At 44.5% G+C, this 16,560-nt stretch overlaps 1 protein-coding gene across 5 annotated transcripts in view; it reads right to left on the reverse strand.

The window, feature by feature from the left end:
* The window catches only part of LOC141091106 (ephrin type-A receptor 3-like), a 409,334-nt gene that overhangs the window by 173,843 nt on the left and 218,931 nt on the right, over positions 1-16,560 (reverse strand). For all 5 annotated transcript variants that reach the window (XM_073576465.1, XM_073576466.1, XM_073576463.1 and 2 more), the window contains one exon: positions 1,167-1,275. In XM_073576465.1, coding sequence (XP_073432566.1) covers positions 1,167-1,275 — 109 coding nt within the window. The remainder of the gene's footprint in view (positions 1-1,166; positions 1,276-16,560) is intronic.

A 16,560-nucleotide genomic window follows, 5' to 3' on the forward strand; every position in this document is an offset into this window, starting at 1 on the left:
AACACATGAACATGTAAGAGATCACAGTCAGGAGAATTAGCTATTGATTGAAAATCATTATTTGGTCCACAGTTATCTAAGATACATGGACATCTGAATAAACAGAGGACAAAACAAAAAAAAGAAAAAGTCGGAGATAATACATCTTCTTTTAAGACAAACCCAGAAAAGATGGCTTCAATGTAAAGATCATACTGGACCTCCCTACTAGGGTAGCCGGTTTTGCCACCCAGTATGGAAGCATCTAGTGGTGGTGTCCTTTGTGTGTTTTCCAAAACCCAATGACCAATTCCTCAAACTCTTTTTTTGGTAACAATACAGTTTCATATAGGTGCTCCTCACTAAATACCAACAGGGATAAGTTTAACAAATGTTGGGCCCCCTCTTCCCTATTGTCTCATAACAGATGCATTGATTGTCGATATTTTATATATGACATTTTTTCATTACCTTTAGTTATATGGATTATTTTTGGAAATCTTTTTGCAAAGCAATCATGAAAGATATAGCTGCATGGTCGAATAATGCCATTACCGATATAATACATAATAAATACTGTATAAATTAATATCACTCTGTATATTTGTGATGTACAAAAGTAAATATCTGCCCTTTAACCTTTTATAAAATGACTCCAGAATTTTTCCAGTAAGTGTCAATATAAACCACTAGAGCTGAATGAGCAGGAAAGGCAATGATAGAAAATAGAGCAAAGATCTTCCTGAAAAAGAGGCAGCAATCATTATACTGCACACAGGAATCAATAGAGTAATCAGTAAAAATAGGTAATTGCCACAAGGTTACCTTGAGTAGAGCTGCAGGAGACAAACAGAGAAAGGATTGCAGCCATCATAGTAACTTACATTAACGAGATGATAAGAATTCCTCATTGACAAAAATAAAATGCAGGTTCTGGCACACAAAATAATCATTTTATGAATTACATGGTGAAAATAAAGTGACGGAACAGGCTTCATTTTATCCTTGTCAATAAAAAGGCAAAAATGTGCATAAAAATGTATATGAGTGTAGGAAAGGGGCTTTTACAAAGTTTTGGCGGTGGGCTCGGTATTTTCTTCTTACGCCCCTGATGAGTATTACTCTAGCACTATACTGAAGCATAAGCATAAAAAAACTTAATCTAATGATAGATATAAAGGACTTACCTTCCACTGACAAAGAAACAGGTTACTAGGAAAATTAGCAGAATGATCCCTCCAGCCACAGATATTGCCAAAATAGTAATCTGGTTAGGATCAGTTATGGCGATCATATCTGAAATTCAGAAACACAACAAGGAATTAAAAGAATGTCTTATTTGATGGTCACAATTGATTCCTTTAACCAATGGGTCTCAGAAGATAATTAGAGTAATAAATGCGGGAGACATAAACACCGTGGCTAATTTTTTTACAGTTGTCATGTTCCCCCACTTGGGAATCATACAGCATTGAATTATATTGCTGGTATTGCCTTACTATGCTAGAAGGTTTGCCCCTTTTAGATGTTTGTCCTCCCTCTCTCCCTGCAGCCCAACTCTGATGTATGTAACTCCTCCCTTCTTTCCCAGATAGCTCATGTCATCCATCTTGTTAGCTTCACTTCTACACAGCTTTAGTTCAGAACTGTCTTCTTACCTACTGCAATTCAGCATAACTTCAAGAATGCAGCTTGAAAATAAACCTTCCTCTGCAATCTTTATATGTGCCTCCTGCAGTCGAGTCAAACTCTCTGAAATCACTTTGTGTGAGTACTGGTACATACTGACACCCATAGAAATGGAGTCTCAATATCACCGCACACGCAACATAGTAATGGAGTCAGAATTATAGAGATCCAGTTGTCTTTATTGATATTACCCCAAAAAAAAAAAAACAAAACAAAGGATACAAACACCAATAGATTATAAGATCATAATTACATTGAAGACATTGACTGGTCTAGAATGCATTTGGCCACTCATGACCCTTACAGTATTGTTATCATCACCATCTGACCGAGATGTTCTTCTGTTCCCACAGGTATGCATTGCTGAATTCCACCCCTCTCTCCCATGCTCCTGAATGCCCCATGTGAACTGCATTGTATTTTATATGGTATGCATTGCTGAATTCCACCTATCTCTCCCATGCTCCTGAATGCCCCATGTGAACTGCACTGTATTTTATATGGTATGCATTGCTTATTCATCTTCTTGTAGCCATAATTGTACTCCATTCTTGTTATCTTTGCCACACGTCTAAGTGGTCTGTATAACACCTTTCCCCTTTTATGACCTCTGCTAAACTCTGTGAATTTGGCCTGGACAGTCACACCCCACTTTCACTCACAGCTGATTGTGTTTAGCTGCACATATATTCAGCACCATGGGTCTGCTCCAGACGTAGTCGGCGCCATCTACTACAAAATCCATATTTCAAAGTACATATTTCTAAGTACTCTGAATTAGACTAGAATTGGACTGGAATTGACTGTAAGGTAACGGACTTTAACACCACAACAATGTTTCACCTTCTTTTTACTATGACCCCCATACTACTCTATTTCTCCCTAACTCCTGCAATCCCTCCACCCAGTAAGGAACTAGTCTTTTCCCCCTCCATCCTTCCCAACCATCTCAACTCTTTGTCACAGCTGTTCCTCCACATACAATCCTTTTTCTCCAGACACACATGGCCACATCATGTCCTATCCTGCTCTCACCTTCTAATGCTCTGTCTACTACTCCTCATTGCTGGCGATGTATCCCCAACTCCTGGCCCTCCTCAACACATCCCCACACTCATTTCTAACATCCTACACTTTTTTGCAACCATGACAACCTCATACCTATTCATCCAGTCCCCACTACCCTGGTCCCCTTACCTGGAGCACTATGGAACGCACGCGCTGTCTCCAACAAGCTATCGTTTATCCATGACCTCTTTATCACCAACAAACTCTCCTTCCTTGCCATCTCTGAAACCTGGCTCACTCCCTCTGACACAGCCTCTCCAGCTGCGCTTTCCTATGGCGGATTCCATCTCTCTCACACCCCTCGCCCCAGCAACAAACGTGGTGGAGGAGTTGGCTTGCTCCTCTCCGATACCTGCTCCTTTACCCCAATTCCTTTGCCACCCTCCGCTACTCTTCCCTCGTTCGAGGTGCACTCCGTCCGCATCTATTCCCCCTCCAACTGGCTGTCATCTACCACCCCCCAGAACTAGCCATCTCCACCTTTCTCGACCACTTCACCACCTGGCTACTCCATTTCCTTTCTGCTGACATCCCCATCTTCATCATGGGCGACTTCAACATCCCCATTGACATTTCCACCCCAGCTGCCTCTAAACTTCTATCACTCACGACTTCCCTTAGCCTCACTCAATGGTCCTCTGTGGCCACTCACAAAGCTGGTCACACGCTGGACCTTATCTTCACCCGTATCTGTTCCCTCACTAATCTCAATAACTCACCCCTCCCCCTGCCTGACCACAACCTACTGACATTCTCTTCCCTCTCCTCTCCTACTGCGCAACCCCCGCTCCATAAACTCGCTCACCCTTGCAGGAATCTCAAACACCTCAATTTACAATCACTCTCTGAGTCCCTTCTCCCTCTTACAGACATAGCTTCCCTTCATGACACAGATGTTGCTGCCACTTTTTATAACACCACAATAACAGCAACACTTGATTCGGCTGCCCCCCTCACGCAGAGCAAAACTCGTACAATCAACAGGCGGCCCTGGCTGACCAGCCTGACCAAAGAACTGAGACGTGTTTCCAGGCCCCTGAGCGGAGATGGAAGAGAACCCATTCTACTGAGCACTTCAGCACATACAAGCAGTCCCTTGCCAGCTTTAAGTCCACGCTCTCTGCTGCTGAACAAACTTACTTCGCATCCCTCATATCCTCCCTGTCTCACAACCCTAAACAACTCTTAAACACTTTCAATTCTCTACTCTGTCCCACAGCACCTCTTCCCCCTCTTCTCATTTCTGCTGAAGACTTTGCCTCCTTCTTTAAGCAGAAGATCGACAAGATCAGACAAAACTTTGGCCCGCACCTCCCAATGCCCCTCTTAGCCGCTCAGCCCTGTTCTGCAAAAGCAAGCTTCTCCACCATGACAGAAGATCAGCTCTCCACCCTTCTGTCAAGATCACACCTCACCACTTGTGCCCTCGACCCACTCCCATCTCACCTCATCCCTAACTTGGCCACAGTCTTCATTCCATCTCTAACACACCTCTTCAACCGTTCACTTACAAATGGTGTCTTTCCCTCATCCTTCAAACATGCCTCAATCACACCCATCCTCAAAAAGCCCTCCCTTGATCCATCCTCTGTGTCTAACTATCGCCCAATATCTCTTCTCCCTTACGCCTCAAAACTACTGTAACAGCATGTATATCTTGAACTGTCCTCCCACCTCTCCTCCTGTTCCCTCTTTGACCGGTTACAATCTGGCTTCTGACTGCATCACTCAACTGAAACTGCCCTAGCTAAAGTCACTAATGACTTACTAACCACCAAGAGCAAGCAACACTACTCTGTCCTCCTTCTCCTGGACCTGTCCTCTGCCTTCGACACCGTAGACCATTCCCTCCTGCTACAGACTCTCTCATCTCTTGGCATCACAGACTTGGCCCTATCCTGGATCTCATCATACCTAACAGACCGAACATTTAGTGTCTCCCTCTCACACACCACCTCCTCACCTCGCCCCCTGTCTGTTGGTGTTCCTCAAGGCTCTGTCCTAGGACCCCTACTATTCTCCATCTACACCTTTGGCTTGGGACAGCTCATAGAATCCTACGGTTTGTATTATCACCTCTACGCTGATGACACGCAGATCTACCTATCTGGACCCAACCTCGCCTCCTTACTGACTGAAATCCCACGATGTCTGTCTGCTATCTCAGCCTTCTTCTCTGCTTGCTTTCTCAAACTGAACATGGACAAAACAGAATTCATCATCTTTCCCCATCTCACTCTACCCCTCCACCAGACCTATCCATCAATGTCAGTGGCTGCTTTCTTTCCCCAGTCCCGCACGCTCAGTGTCTTGGGGTGATCCTGCCGCTTCAAACTCAAAAATATTTCCCGGATCTGCTCATTCCTGAACCACGAAACCACAAAAACACTAGTGCATGCTCTTATCATCTCCCACCTCGACTACTGCAACCTCCTACTCTCTGGCCTCCCCTCTAGCACTCTGGCTCCGCTCCAGTCCATCCTACACTCTGCTGCCCGACTAATCCACCTGTCTCCCCGCTATTCCCCAGCCTCTCCCCTATGCCAGGCCCTTCACTGTCTTCCTATTGCCCAGAGGCTCCAATTCAAAACCCTAACCATGACAAACAAAGCCATCCACAACCTGTCTCCTCCATACATCTGTGACATGGTCTCTAGGTACCTACCCGCATGCAACCTTCGATCATCTCAAGATCTCCTTCTCTACTCCCCCCTTATCTCTTCTTCCCTCAACCGCATACAAGACTTCTCCCGTGCTTCCCCCATACTCTGGAACTCTCTGCCGCAACACATCAGACTCTCACCATCAACGGAAACCTTCAAGAAGAACCTGAAGACCCACCTGTTCCGACAAACCTACAGCCTGCAATGATCCTCGGTCTACTGAACCACCGCACGACCTGCTCTACCCTCTCCTACTGTATCATCACCCATCCCTGTAGACTGTGAGCCCTTGCGGGCAGGGTCCCCTCTCCTTATGTACTTGTGTGTCCCTTGTCTTACACATGCTTATTATACTTGTCTATATTTCCCCTTTTCACATGTAAAGCGCCATGGAATAAATGGCGCTATATAAATGCATAATAATAATAATAACTGGTGAGTATAACACTATGGTCAAGGAGCTCAGATTAGTAGCACCACTCTGCGCTGAGAAAAAAAAATGTTGGAGTGGTGCATTAAAGGGAATCTGTCACCTCATTTTAGCCCTATCAGCTGCTGATACCACCATCGGAGGCTTATCTACATCATTCTGTAATGCTGTAGATAAGCCCCCGATGTAACCTGAAAGATAAGAAAAACAAGTTAGATTATACTCACCCGGGGATCCGGTCTGGTCCGATGGGTATTGCAGTCCAGTCTGGCGCCTTCCATCTTCTAGTGATAGCGTCCTCCTTCTAACTTCTACAGCGGCTCCTGCGCAGGCGTACTTTATCTGTCCTGTTGAGGGCAGAGTAAAGTACTGCATTGCGCAGGCGCTGGACCTCTCTGACCTTTTCTGGCACCTGCGCACTGCAGTACTTTACTCTGCCGTCAACAAGGCAGAGAAAATACGCCTGCATTGGAGCTGTGGTAGAAGTAAGAAGGAGGGCAGCATCGTATGAAGATGGAAGGTGCCGGACCGGACCGTGTCACCCACTGCACCTGACCACGCCCCCCGGTGAGTATAATATATCTCACTTTTCTTATCTTTCAGGTTACATCGGGGGCTTATCTACAGCATTACAGAATGCTGTAGATAAGCCCCTGATGGCGGTGCCAGCAGCTGATAGGGCTAAAATGGGGTGACAGATTCCTTTTAAACCACTGTAAGCAATTTGCAAAAAAAAAATCACCAAGTGGACAACTACCTAAGAAGAAATTTCTGCCTTTGAAACCTTACCAATATAGATTCGGTGGGTGAGCATGTGATCGGGGAGAAATGGAGTTAACATAAATTCAAGATCTGACAACGGTAGTTTTATTTGTAGTCTGTAACCATGGAGACTCATAGGATATTCTAATTAAGCATATTTGCAATTAAGCTTTGTTTTGGGTCTTATATGTATTAGTTTCATAATTAAATCAGGGTTGGCAAAATGGGCTACTTGCTCTGTGTTTCCTAAGGGTCTCCATTGGCAGGACACTCAGAAGCATCCAAATATTGAGCGTGAGTAATAGAGAGAAATGATAAATCAGTTTCATTCAGTTACTTCTGCTCTGACTAGGGTACAGTTGAAGGTTTGTTTGGGCAGTAAATGGAAGTATTATGTAGGCAACACATGGCACTGTCATTTAGACAAAATATTGTAATATTCTTTGGAAATCATATGGAGGTTAATTTACCAATTTATTGTGATATTATGAGAGCAATATATGCTGGGTTATGAGGGTACAAAAGGTGAACCATTTTTTTTTTAAATATATTGAGGTATCACTTTGACATTATATAGAGGTATTGTTTTATACAGTATCTATACAATGTCACCCTTTATCAATATGAACACTATCAGGGGCCAAATATAGATAAAGCATCTAAAGTCAAAGTCTGGATTGAAGATTTCAGTGATATTTTTGTACAGGTGTGTACATACCATTGTATGATCCAAAATCTTATAAAAAAAAAGATTTGTTTGAAAAATGGTCACTTTTCAGAGTATTTCTAATAACGGATCATATTGTATGTGTAATTCCAGTCACACATTACATTGTATAATGCAGAAGAGATTAGTGGATGTTTTCCAAAATATCCTTAAGGGAATTCATTAATCATAGTGGATAAGAGCAAATTAAGCTATATTTGGGATTAAAAACCGGATGTCACAGGATTACACAGATCCATTGGGAACATTAATTCCTTTTTCGAAAAAGCTACCATACTCCTACATCAGTTGTTCCAGGAACAGGGAGCTTACATCGGTGATTATGTCAACAGAATCCATTGAGAATTTCATTTGATGGTGCCCACTTTAAATTTTCACTTCTACAGCTGCCATTACCAAATGTACGATACCCAAGATCAGTGTGATGTAAGTATAAGAAAGGGTTCATGCGCTATATGAAATTTATAGCAAAGACGTGAATTTATTTATTTTTCTTTATTGCCAGAATATGGAGGCTCAGAGAGAGGGAACAAGAGGAGCACTTTTATGGTGGTACAGATGGGACACTATTACTACATGGAGAGAGCTCTGCTACCATATAGAGGCATAGATGGGGGCACAATTACTATATGGATTCAAAGAGGGGAAACTGTCACTTATGTGGAGGCACAATGAGGACAATATTATTATATAGAGGCATCATTAGTATGTGTGGCACAAAAAGGGGTAAAACTTTTTGAAGGGCGTAAAAGAGGCATATTAGTACTTTTTGGGCATTTTAGATGGTTATGGCACTGTGTATCTTGTGCAGGAGTAGCAAAAGGTGATGAGGGTGCTGGAATAACAATCAGCCACAGAGGTTCTGTGTTATATTCCGCAGAGAAGAGATGTGCTTGGGAGAAGTAGCCATGACGGTCTGGATGAACAGAGAAGAAATGGGGAAGCTATCGATTCCAATCAGATACGACGTCACCTGTGAGTTATTGAATTTATCTGTACAGCATTCAATTACAGAGCATCCGTGTACAATTGCTATCTACCAGCTGTGAAGCACCAGGTTGGCAGCCCTGCTGGTGCACTGTCATTGTGATGGTGGTTTGTGCACGGCACTGCACCTTATAGGCTAGGGACCTACTGAGAGGTTCGCTGTGACGTGGCAGTGGGCATCATATTATCTGATCAGAACGTTAAACTAAGAACCTTTGTAAAGATTTGCCTAGCGGCATTAGGTCAATGTATGACTTTTGGATATGAGGCCCATGTCTTTTTTCTGCAGTTCTGACATATGGTATTACTGTCCCCGCTTTCTTTTTTTTTTTGTTTGGATCAGCACTCCCCCCTTTTGGCACAGGCATTTTTAATTAACAGGAGACTGCAAAGGGTTTTTGCCTATTTTTGCTCTCAGTTCACAGTCTGAGAACTTGTAGAGGGTGAGTTTTTTTGCTCCTTACACTTGGTGTTGGTGCTGTATAGTGCCCATTGTTGCTGTGGTTTTTTGCCTTTGGGGCGGTGTGACCCGGAGCCATGGGTGCTCAGCCTCGCAGTATGGGTGCAGTGATGCACTGGTCGTGCGTCCTGCGGGTGCACTGTTGCAACGATGGTGGTTTGGGAATAGTGCCGCATCTTTTAGGCAAGGAAACTCTGAGAGGGTCGCTGTGACATGGCGGTGGGCTTCACACAGTCTGATCACAATGTTAAACTAAGAACCTCATGTTGAGTTTTGTAAAGTTTTGCTTAGCAGCATTAGATGAATGTAGGATTTATTGATGTGCGGTCTGTTTTTTTTCATCAGTTCTAACTTACATTAATCTGTTGATTCTTTGGACAGTGTCAGCTAAATATTAAAATAAAGATATGGTTATTGATGTTGTACTGGTACTATTACACTTTAGCAAAAAAAAAACATGTTGGTATGCATCATCTAATAGAGTAAATATACCGAAAATTCATGCAAAAAACAGATAAACACAAATTATAAGGAGTCAGTTTCCTTTAGTTATGAGAGAAAATGTTGGTTCTCAGGGCTGGATTTCCCATATGACACAACACAGCCCAATTCTCTGGACTAGGAGCTCATTATAGTGGATGTACTGTAGTTGGAGTTGGTCCATTCATCACTTATTCGCACACAATGGGGATTTTAGAAAAATACTTCCAGTGCTTGACTACTTTTGGTCAGTCTTTATGATTGGCGACAATAAATGACATAACAAATAAGCAATAAACTAATGATGTACGAGTGGTTTTCATCCACGTCAATGTCTCTCCTCCACTACATTTATTATTGGGTCAATTCTGAGCGCTACTAGAGAATAAAGAATAAAAAAAGTAATCAAGACGCATCTGTTACAATGATAAAACACTTCAACTGTCTAGCACTTCAGCTTATTACAACGTAACACCCTCTCAGATCTGCTTAATATAGAGCATATTCTGGTATTATCACATTGTCTGACACCTTAGATGCTATGTCTCCTTCTAAAGTGAGAACAAACGCCACAGCACTGCGCAGGAATTAGGCTACAGGGTTAACATTAGTAAAAGCAGGCGAGACCTCGTTGTGTCTGCTAGCATTGTCACGAGATTAAGGAATATACAGGATAATGCAGCCATCTTCCAGTAATATATATCATTATTTAGTATTGATCCTATCTTTTCTGCCAGCAGTGGAGTCTTACAGGCCATACATAGTCAAAGATAAAGTTATTTCCAGGAGTCGGTGTCCATTCAAGAGATATTGGGATGACTGCAAGCCATGTAGCATCTGTGGTCCTTAGATTTTGGTCGGACTCTTCTGCCAACATGACAAATATCAGATTTGCCAACCACCATGGGACTACTGAAAGGCTTTGAAAAAAACAGACACCTCTCCAAACCCTAAAAAAGTTGGAAAGTCTCTCAGAAATCTATTGGTAAGGGGCGCTCCTGTAAGTATTCACCCAAAGAGGGGGCATAGAAGAGATGTGGAGGGGCATAGCCTTAAAAAGAGCCATGGTTATGGCATATAAGCATATTGATTTCTGTGAAGCACTTCACTGGTTACATTTAGTTCTCTCCTCGAAGACCATGCCTAAAACTTCCAGCATAGTGTGCCAAGATATTAAAAGTGGTACAAAGACTGGTTTTAGATGACTTACCACAGCAAGTGTTAGCACTATGTAAGTTCAGAGAGTGGTAAGAGTCTAAAGAGGTGGTCTAAAACTAATATTGATTTTCATTTTAAGCTTTTCAATTAGTTTTAATAATATAATAGGTTTTTTAATATGGTTTAGTTAAAAAGTCTCTATCCTTCCCTCTCCAATATCTCTACTGAGCATGCATCAGTTGTCAATACTGGCTTATGTTCAGTACGAGTTCCCTTGTTACTGTGCAATATTCTTCTCAGTGCACAGTGACAGTGCGCTCCCTCGCCGGCTCTAGATTGAATTGATGAGCTGACAAGAGAGCACACTGTCAGTGCACATTGTAAGGAAAGAACTCGACCAGCATAGATCAGCCTCGCTGCCAAAAGTGATGTCTGTGAAGGTAGCTCGTACAGAGCAAACGTCGGAATTGACATCCGACGCAGTGACTAGTCCAGCCCTTGAAATGGAGGTCACAGGATGTCACTGATGATGCTACATGGTAGGGTCATAGATTGTGGTAGTGACCGCAGCCTCTACAACTTGATGACATTCTGTTTGAGTATCCGAGCATGCACTGGGTATTCTCAAACCAAGCACCATCAAACCCAGAACAACTTTACGTAAAAAAAAAGCAGTTAGGTTAGAGAGGGGAAGGATTTTTTAATATAATCATATTAGAAAAGGTATTATATTATTAACATAAATAGAGTGACATTTAGGATGAAAATCAGTTTTAGTTTTGGACCACCCCATTATGGATCTCTGTGAATAGATAGTCTGTGTTTGCTCATACATATGCAATAGACTGTGGATGTGCTACACACATTTTACCCTGCTGTGAGCCATATTAAAACATCTGTAATTGTTCTCCCTGTGTTTGCATGTGTTTCCTCCAGGTACTTTAATTTCCTCCCACACTCCAAAGACATAGCGATAGGGAATTTAGACTGTGAGCCTCGACGAGGACAGTAATGATGTCTGTAAAGTGCTGTGGAGTATGTTGGCACAATATAGCCAACCTATGGAGTTGTCATTGCATGCTACAAATATTTTAATCATAATATTCTGTTTTGCTTTTTTTGCATCAGTTAATTGTATATACTGTATGCAGCATTTTTTAGCTGTCCCTTTTCATAGAGATATGTGATTTAAACAGTTAATTCTTTTGTTGTTTTTGCCACTTTTCAAATATGACTTTTATTGGACAGTGTTATGTATTAAAAATAATTTCAACAAAAGTCCTTTGAAATTAAATTGCTGATATGCATAAAGTGGTCCTCTCATATTTCAAATACTATAAGATCTCCTTAATATCGTGAATGGGATATTAATGAGCTAAAAAACAGATGTGACCTTCTTTACTAGAGTTGAGCGACTTTTGGATTTTTAGGGTCGAGTTTCGTTTCGTGAAACCCGACTTTTCCAAAAGTAAGGTCGAGCAAGATCGGCCGATTATAGGGAAAAGTCGGGGTCGTCCCGAAACATGAAACCCAATGTAAGTCAATGGGGAATAAAATTCGGCAGAGAGAGGAGGACAGGAAACACACCTACAGTGCCCATTTGAATGCCAAAAGCATCAATTCTTCTTACTTAAGCTTGTCAACCTTAATTAACTTCATAATACAAGTTACGCACTGAAAAATGGGGGTTATTTGGCTAAAGTTGTGGGGGGGGGTAGGGCTGGCTCCAGGTTTTCATGTGCCCTGGGCGAAAGAGCGCCCCTTTAACACATACCACAACTCATCATGCTCCGATACGGCAGAGAAATAGCGGTATAGTACAATGAAAAATACTTCACTTTTTACATCTCATGACGAGGCCCATCTATTTCTCCATACAGAATCATTGGTCCCATATAATGTTTGAAACAGTATATGATGAGCTCCACATAATGCTACAGTATATGTTGGTCCCCATGGATGAAGCTCCACTGTCTTATGGGCCCAAATAATGCTCCAAACATAATGGGCCCCATTTCTAATGCTCTAGTGTATAATGGGCCCTGTAAATGCTGCTCCAGTGTCTGTTGTCCACCTTTGGAATGTTCCAGTGTATTGTGGGCCCCATCTATCATTCTCCAGAGTATAGTGCTCCCCAAAAATTGCTGTCCCAACATTGAAAACAATCAAATAAGTCTCCTCGCTAGGGAATCCCTGTACTAGTCTGGACTCCTCATCGTCCCCATCTTCCATCTCACTGCACAGTATTTCAACCTTGCAAGTGCTGTGATACTGAGCAAGCAGGGGGGGGCCCACTCGTTGGTGACAGCACTGGCACAGGGCCCCTGACAGTACGGTGGTGTGTCTGATGGCGGGTGGGCCGACCCTGCACTTTCATCTGCAGCTTCCTCTTTGTCACCGTGTAAGATGGAACTGTATATGGGAAGGGTAACCTGAGTTTCATCAGGGTCAGATTCAGGCCGTGTAGCGTGCGAGGGGAATGTAGTGGTCTGGGTCAATGTACCAGCAGATTCATCGAGCAGTGGGTGGGCATCAGTGCACTTGTGTCGCCCCCAGGAGTACGGTCGCCACAGTGGCATTACCTTCCTCCTAGGGAGTGTGATGTCATGCTTGGGAGCAATGAAGGATCTCTCTAGCAGGTTAACTGATTGGGCGGCGTTATTCCCACGAGTCATGACCCTCCAAACAACGTTCATGAAGGCAAAGTGTTTGTTTTACGTGGGCAGTATGGTTGCAAAGCTGAACCTTAAAGGAATGTCCAGAAGGGCACCACCAGGAGTGGAGCCTACGGTTAAATTCGACTCCACCTGGGAAACCTCAACCATGCCAGCTACAGAAAAGATGCACACATTGCAAGCTTAATTCCGTTAACGAACGAGACTCCGTCATGCCCCGCGATCCGAGTCCGGCTTACTAGAGGGACACGTGAGGCTCTGGCACATGAGATTGGCCAATAACTGGTGTGTCATGCCCTTACATGTCCGTGGCTGCATGTGCGCTACACTGAAAAGGCCAGCGTTTGTCGCTTACAGGTGCAGATAACCCGCTGAACAACGTTAGTGATGGGGATCACTGATTACAATTATTACCCGCGAACGATAATTTCCCTGTAAGTGCAGGTCAACCGCAGTTCCGGAATTAGGCCTAACTGTCATTCCTGAAAAAATGAAAAACTTACGTGTGCAAACCACAGGTGCTGTAGCTTGCTTAACAGCTCGCCAGCCGTTCTCACGCCCAGTATGGATTACACGTGATTGCACTAAGGTGAGAAAGGGTACCGTATCCCCGGATAACATGTATGGATAGCGTACACATTCAAAATATATGTCTATACATCAGGAGGCAGGCTCAGATGGTGTTAGGCCCAGTATGGATTGCACGTGATTGCACAAAGGTGAGAAAGGGTACCCTATCCCTGGATAACATGTATGGATAGCGTACACATTCAAAATATATATCTATACATCAGGAGGCAGGCTCAGACGGTGTTAGGCCCAGTATGGCTTGCACGTGATTGCACAAAGGTGAGAAAGGGTACCGTATCCCCAGATAACATGTATGGATAGCGTACACATTCAAAATATATGTCTATACATCAGGAGGCAGGCTCAGACGGTGTTAGGCCCAGTATGGATTGCACGTGATTGCACAAAGGTGAGAAAGGGTACCATATCCCCGGATAACATGTATGGATAGCGTACACATTCAAAATATATGTCTATACATCAGGAGGCAGGCTCAGATGGTGTTAGGCCCAGTATGGCTTGCACGTGATTGCACAAAGATGAGAAAGGGTACCGTATCCCCGGATAACATGTATGGATAGCGTACACATTCAAAATATATGTCTATACATCAGGAGGCAGGCTCAGACGGTGTTAGGCCCAGTATGGATTGCACGTGATTGCACAAAGGTGAGAAAGGGTACCGTATCCCCGGATAACATGTATGGATAGCGTACACATTCAAAATATATGTCTATACATCAGGAGGCAGGCTCAGACGGTGTCAGGCACAGTATGGATTTGACGGCCCAGACTACACAGCGGAGGAGCAGGGAGAGGTAAAGATTGCAAATGCTGGGGCCCTGCCCAAGCAAGGGGGGCCCACTCGTGGGCGTCGGTACTGGCACTGGGCCCCTCATAGTACGGCGGTGTGTCTGATGGCGGGTGTGCACCACCACCGTCAGAGACACTTGATTGCACTATGAGGGACCCTGTGCCAGTGCCCTCGCCCAAGAGTCGGCCTACCCACCTGTCCAGGGCAACGGCACTCGCACGGTGTCGTGCGCTAGGTGGTGACCTCGGCCATGGGGGGGGGGCAGCACAGTTAGGGAGTTTTAGAAAATGGCATATGTTGATGTTGGACATTCAGCTGATGCAAAAGGCGAAATAGGTCAAGTCCCAGGAAGAGGTGGACCAAAGCAAGCCATTTTTCTGTCACCCTATGTGTCATCAGCGGAAGGTGGGACAAAATCCTTGGAAACCCATGCATGGTTCATTTTAATGAAGGTTAGATCATCCACATTTTGGGTTGAAAGACGGGTCCTTTTTTCTGTCAGGATTGATCCAGCTGCACTGAAGACTCTTTCCATAGCACACTTGCAGCTGGGCAAGCGAGCTCCTGTAAGGCATATTGTGCCAATTCAGGCCAGGTGTCCAGTTTAGCGGCCCAATAGTCAAAGGGGAATGACCTGTGTGGGAGAACATCGATATGGGAGGAAAAGTAGTTTGTAACCATAGTTGACAACTGCTGTCTCCTGTCACTTTCCATCGATGCAGTATTACCAGTTGTGTGAGCGGTACTTGAAAAATCAGTCCACAACAGTGTCATGAAACCCCTGTCTCCAACGCCACTTCTGCTGTGTGCACCATGAACACCTCGGCCAAGCTGCCCCCGGCCCGTACGGCTCGTGTGAGAACCATCACCGCTGCTGTGTGCTGGGAATGCCTCAAGCAACCGATTTACCAGAGTTGCTTGTTTATTAGCCAATATTAGGTCAAGGTTCTCCTGTGGCATGATGTTTTGTAATTTGCCTTTATAGCGTGGATCCAGGATGCTGGCCAACCAGTAGTCGTCATCGTTCATCATTTTGGCAATGCGGGGGTCCCTTTTTAGGATCTGCAAGGCATAATCTGACATGTGGGCCAATGTTCCCGGTGTCAATGATGCACTGCGAGTGCTGGTTGGAGGAGCACTTTCTGGCAAATCCACATCCCTCCAGTCACGCACAAACCCTGTACCAGACCTTGCCACGCCAACATTTTCACTTGCCCCACGAGATGCATCCTCCTCCCCTAAGTAATCATCCCCATCATCATCCTCCTCCTCCTCTTCTTCCTCCAACTTGTCCAGGAGAGGTCCCTGAGCAGACAATGGCTGAATGTCATCAAGGATTCCCTCCTCGTCAACATTGGCTGCAGACGCCTGCTCCTTAAGGTGCATCAAAGTTTGCATGAGCAGACGCATAAGTGGGATGCTCATGCTTAGGATGGCGTTGTCTGCGCTTACCAGCCGTGTGCATTCCTCAAAACACTGAAGGACTTTACAGAGGTCTTTCAGCTTCGACCACTGCACACCTGTCAACTCCATGTCTGCTCTCAAAGTGCCTGGCCGTGTATCCTCCCACAAATGCATTATGGCCTGCCTCTGCTCGCACAGCCGCTCCACCATGTGCAGGGTTGAGTTCCACCTTGTTGCAATGTCGATAATGAGGCGGTGGTTGGGAAGGTGGAGCAATCGCTGCAGCTTCTGCATACGAACTGAGTGTACAGGCGACCGGCGGATGTGCGCGCACAGTCTTCGCACCTTCTGGAGCAGGGCTGTTAACTCCGGATAATTTTTGAGGAAGCACTGCACCACCAGGTTCAAGGTGTGAGCCAAGCAAGGTATGTGGCTGAGTTTTGAAAGGGCTATGGCTGCCACAAAATTACGGCCGTTATCACTAACTACCTTGCCTGCCTCAAGATGTACACTGCCCAGCCATGACTCAGTTTGTCGCTTCAAGTACTCGGCCAGCACCTCGGCGGTGTGTCTGTCGCCCAAACACATCATCTGCAACACAGCCTGCTGACGCTTCCCACTAGCTGCTCGATAGGGGGACACCTCGTGTGCAACAGTGGCAGCTGCAGATGGAGTGCTCGTACGACTGCGCTCT

This window comes from Dendrobates tinctorius, unplaced genomic scaffold (genome assembly GCF_039654945.1).
Source record: "Dendrobates tinctorius isolate UK_male_01 unplaced genomic scaffold, ASM3965494v1 ptg000049l, whole genome shotgun sequence".
Lineage (NCBI taxonomy): Eukaryota > Metazoa > Chordata > Amphibia > Anura > Dendrobatidae > Dendrobates > Dendrobates tinctorius.